The 4,578-nt window shown below is 52.7% G+C and overlaps 1 protein-coding gene across 1 annotated transcript; it reads left to right on the forward strand.

Annotated features, from left to right (window-relative positions):
- Window positions 1-2,822: 2,822 nt before the first annotated feature.
- LOC119318254 (zinc finger protein SHOOT GRAVITROPISM 5-like) lies at window positions 2,823-4,240 on the forward strand. Its single transcript, XM_037592775.1, has 3 exons — window positions 2,823-2,955; window positions 3,082-3,517; window positions 3,610-4,240. The coding sequence occupies exons 1-3, from the start codon at window positions 2,823-2,825 to the stop codon at window positions 4,238-4,240; spliced, it is 1,200 nt and encodes a 399-aa protein (XP_037448672.1).
- Window positions 4,241-4,578: the final 338 nt, after the last annotated feature.

Below are 4,578 nucleotides of genomic sequence, written 5' to 3' on the forward strand. Positions count from 1 at the left end.
GTGCTCCCAACAGGCTCTCCCAGGTCATTTTTTCGGTGCCGGTGTCGAAAAAACGGCCTAGTCGCGCCCCAGGACGTCGAAAATCGTCGGTTCGGACCTTTTTTCCATCCGGCGGTCACAGGCCGAACACGGTGCGCTGGGGAGCAGTTGGGGGCTCCGGCGCTAGGGAAAAGCATGCCTGGCCCATACCGAAAGGGGAAAAGTCAAGGTTTTCTTCCTCCGACTCGCCTCGCACCCTCCGCACCCTCGGCCACCACTAGCTATATCCCGGCAACGGCCGACGGCTGTACAAGCTCATACAAGGCCGATGATCGGTCTGTTGCGCTATTCTCTTCGGATCTTGTTTCGATTTTATTCTAACTTTTTCTGTACGATTGATCTCCAGAATATCAGGGTTTCTAACTTAGTGATATAAACGCTCTTATATTACTTTACAGAGGGAGTATTATATAACATTTTTACTAAGTCTCAGTCGACTGAGACTTCGTTATGTCTGAGTCAATGCTATATTTTTTTGATCTTGCACGGAGATTCGTATAAAAAAGTTCTTGTTAGTTTTTTCTTTTCTCTTCTTATATTATACTATCACTTGCTGAGACTTTTTTAGGTCTCAGTCGACTGAGATCTAGCAAGACCTATTATATAAATCAAATTATTTAATATAGAGGTGTTTTTGTTTACACCGAAAAGAAAACGACCAACAAAGGCATGTATTTTTTTAGGGGGATTAAAAAACGATGATCGAAACAGGCTTTAACCACTAATTATGTAGTTTTGCAATGTTGCCGTGTGTTTTTTTTTGAGGGGTAATGTTGCCGTGTTTCTTGAAGCGTAGTCGGTTCCCCTCTTGTTGAAGTAGCCGTAGTCAAACGGAACGTAAGCACTAAATAACTAAACTTTGCATCTCTCTCTCTCTCCCGCAACTGCATGCTAATCTAGTCTAGGTCTCTAGCTTTGCGTAAATATATATGTGACCTGTTCCTCGTGCAATATGGTGTGTCTTCTTGTGTTTGTGTTTTTCGTGACAGAAAATGGTGTCGTCTTGCCGAGCTGTTTAGCCCAGGCCAGGTCCGTGGATTGGAAGTAGAAAAGCCTCGGGTCCTTCCCCATTTTGCACTGCCAGCTTCGTTTTTGTGGTAGCCATCAAAGGAGGGAACACAAAGACGCACGTCAAACAGTTGCCTCTTCCGTGAAAGACATGCGCATCGGCATGCTAGCTGATCAGATGGGCCAGCCATGCACCCTGCGGCATGCGGTTGCCAGAGCCTGAACCAACAGACGGCAGCTCCTGTGCTGCAGCCCGGCCGCATGCATGTCGTCGCTTTGTCTAGAGGCTGTTTGCGGTCTCGTCTCTCGTCGTTTCCATCGTTTGATGTGTTTCGTGTCATCGAGATCAGTATCTTGTAGAATCTGTGTGACATGGTCTGTAGCCATGCATGCATCAATGGAGGCAGACAAGTGCGTTTGTCAACCAGTTGCCTCTTATGTGAAAATAAAAAAAACCCTCTGAAAAGTTGCAGAGGTCGCAAAGAGGTTTTCAGAAGCATGCAGCAGCTGTCAAAGCAGCCTTGCAACATCTACTACTACTATGCACCGGCCAGCACCGCATGTTTGTCTTCTTGCACGGACTTGCAGTGTACTATCTGCGTGCGTGCGTAAATGCATGGTCTACTCTCTCTTGCAGTTTACACGATGGCTGTTCTTGTGGGAGTACAGGTCACGACGACGGAGACATTCGGAAATCAAATTTGGGTACGTGATCATGCAATAGAGAAGTGTTGTTATATTGGCATGCAACAGCGAGCGGTGGAGCATGGAAGGGGCACAGCAGCCTGTCAATTCCTAACCAGTATGGATGTCGTTCAAGGTTACAAAATGAACTGGTGGTAGTGTTAAGACGGATTTAACAAAGTACACTTGCCTTGGGTCTAAAACCGTCGTATTATTCCATGTGACACTACTATATATGGGTATTACTAGTATACTTTTTAAAGAGTAAAAACTGTTGGAATGTTTACACTCGCAATGAAAGTTTCTAAATATTGCCCAATTTGGTGCCCTACGCCCCTACCCCATCCTCATTGATTCTCACCACCTGAACATTCATCCTGGCAAATGATTAACCCAAACAATGCTCATTACATGAACGGCGAGTTGCCTACCGTTGCAAGTTTACTCGATGAGCGCTCATAGAATGTGTCATTCAATGCGACTCAAGACCGCCAGGTCTCTCCCTTCCTAGTATCCGCCAGGACTGCACGATAGCATGCATGCATGCGAAAGTAATTCGTGCAGGTCATTGCGTTCAAGGACAGCCCGACTGAGAAAACTTCATTTCCCATACAGATCTCTTGTAGTATAATTATTGAAAAAGATTCGGCATATTGTAGTAATGTGTTCGTCTAGTTAGTACAAAAACATTGTATTGTCACAGCTAAAAAAAACTTTCTGGGCATGCATAACCAAGGAATATGAATTGGCCATGCAATTGAGAGTTAGCGAAAATTTTGAACTGTAGTATTTTTGGCTTTAAAACGGGACTCTTACTCTTGTTCATCTGTGCAACAGTTCCAAGCTACCCCATCCATACATGTAGAAACAAAAAATACGTAGTCCTTAATTTGCAGGACTGGCCTACATCGTGAGCGTGAGCGTACCGTCGCGCAGCGCACATGCAGCTGCGAAAACCTTAAGACGGTGGAAACCTCAGCGCCTCCTTTTTTGTCTGTCTTCACTCCAAGACTCTGCCTTTCCCTCTCTCCCGGCTGCCTTTCTCCTTGCCAATAGTCGAGAAGAGCACGATCGCCATGGCGACGGAGCACATGTCGGGCTCTTGCGCGCCGACGGCCGTGCCGGCCACGAACGAGGAGACGGCGGAGCCGCCGTCCGGGTATCTGCAGATCGCCGCCACCTCCCCCGCGACCAGGAGAAAGTGCCGGCCAGCCGGCACACCAGGTAATCGACACCGACGCATACATTACATTCGTAGGTCGATCGGTGCCAAGATTTGGTAGCCTGCAGTGTGTATGTGGAAATGTGGAATGTCACCTCACATCCATGCATGGACCTCGCGGCGCGCAGACCCGGACGCGGAGGTGGTGTCGCTGTCCCCGCGGACGCTGCTGGAGCCCAAGACGTACGTGTGCGAGATCTGCAACCGGGGCTTCCGGCGGGCGACGAACCTGCAGATGCACCGCCGGCGGCACGGCGTGCCGTGGGAGCAGCTGCAGAGGCGGGACGCCGGCAAGGCGGCGCCGCCGGGCCGGAAGCGGGTGTTCGTGTGCCCGGAGCCCAGCTGCCCGCACCACCACCCCTCCCGTGCCCTCAGCGGCGCCAGCGCCATCAAGCACCACTTCCGCCGCCAGCACGGCGCCCACCGCCAGTGGTCCTGCTCCCGCTGCTCCAGAGCCTTCGCCGTCCACGGCGACTACAAGGCCCACCTCAAGACCTGCGGCGGTAGCGGCACCCGCGCCCGCTTGCTCCGCTACCCTTGCCACTGTGGGCGCGTCTTCTTCCGGTACGTGGTTCACGCTGTGATCATTGGTGCCCGGCCGGCCGGCCCTCGACGACTAACTGATGGCCGGGTCTAAAACTCTAAATGCGGTGCAGGGTGGACACGTTCGCATATCACCAGCGAACGTGCCGCGGCGTTCCCCCACAGGCGGGTGTGCTGTCGGCGCCGGTGTGCGGCGCGTTGTCCGCGCCGCAGCAGCGGGCGACATCACCGTACCCGTCCGGCTTCGCCATGCCATCCAGTAGCGTCCTCATCGGCGCGGTGATTTGGCCCGGCGCCACCGCAATGCGGAGCCCGACCGTGGCCACGTTCAACGGGTTCTTGCCGCCGACAGGCACCAGCCGCAGCGGGCACGACCTCGAGCTGCAGCTCATGCCGCCATCGTGCCACGCAGCGCCGCGCTCACCGCCCGCGCCCATCTCGTGGGGAGACGACGGCGCCACCCAGCTGCAGCTTTCCACAGGCCTATGCAGCGGCGACAACCGTGCGGGAGAGGAGTTCAGGCCGTCGTCATTCCAGGCGCCACGTGGTCGAGCCCGGTGGAGGCGTGCAGTCCACCTCCAGGGAGGAGCAGGAGGAGCTGCGGCCGGTGATGGCGGCGAAGGCGGATCTGAAACCACGTGCTCTCCATCGTCACCGACCCCCTCATCCTCGACGGCATACGGCGGCGGCGTCACCAGCCTGCAATGGGCAATGCGTAGCTTGCCATCTTGGACCGCCTCTTAATCAGTTGCCTTCCTGTTTTTACCGCGCGGTGAGGTGTGGTGCAGTTGATCGAGCTGCATGAAAGCTAGGCAATATGGTAGTCTGCTGATCGAGTAGCTAGTTTGTGACTGAGGCATGTCCTTTCCTGTTGGATTTTCTTCAAACAATCTCATCTATCTTAGCCGGAGCTGGGAGAGTTCATGTTGCTACCTGCAAATTGAAAGTCAGGTGTACCAAAGCATGCCCGGAAACCGGCTAAGCATGCATACTGGAGGTTGGTTTTAATTAGATAATAAACCAGCTATGACGAGGAGTAGAGAACACCCCATTTCATTTCATAGTACGAATGGTGTTCAGCT

The sequence above is a fragment of the Triticum dicoccoides genome, chromosome 6A (genome assembly GCF_002162155.2).
Source record: "Triticum dicoccoides isolate Atlit2015 ecotype Zavitan chromosome 6A, WEW_v2.0, whole genome shotgun sequence".
Classification (NCBI taxonomy): domain Eukaryota; kingdom Viridiplantae; phylum Streptophyta; class Magnoliopsida; order Poales; family Poaceae; genus Triticum; species Triticum dicoccoides.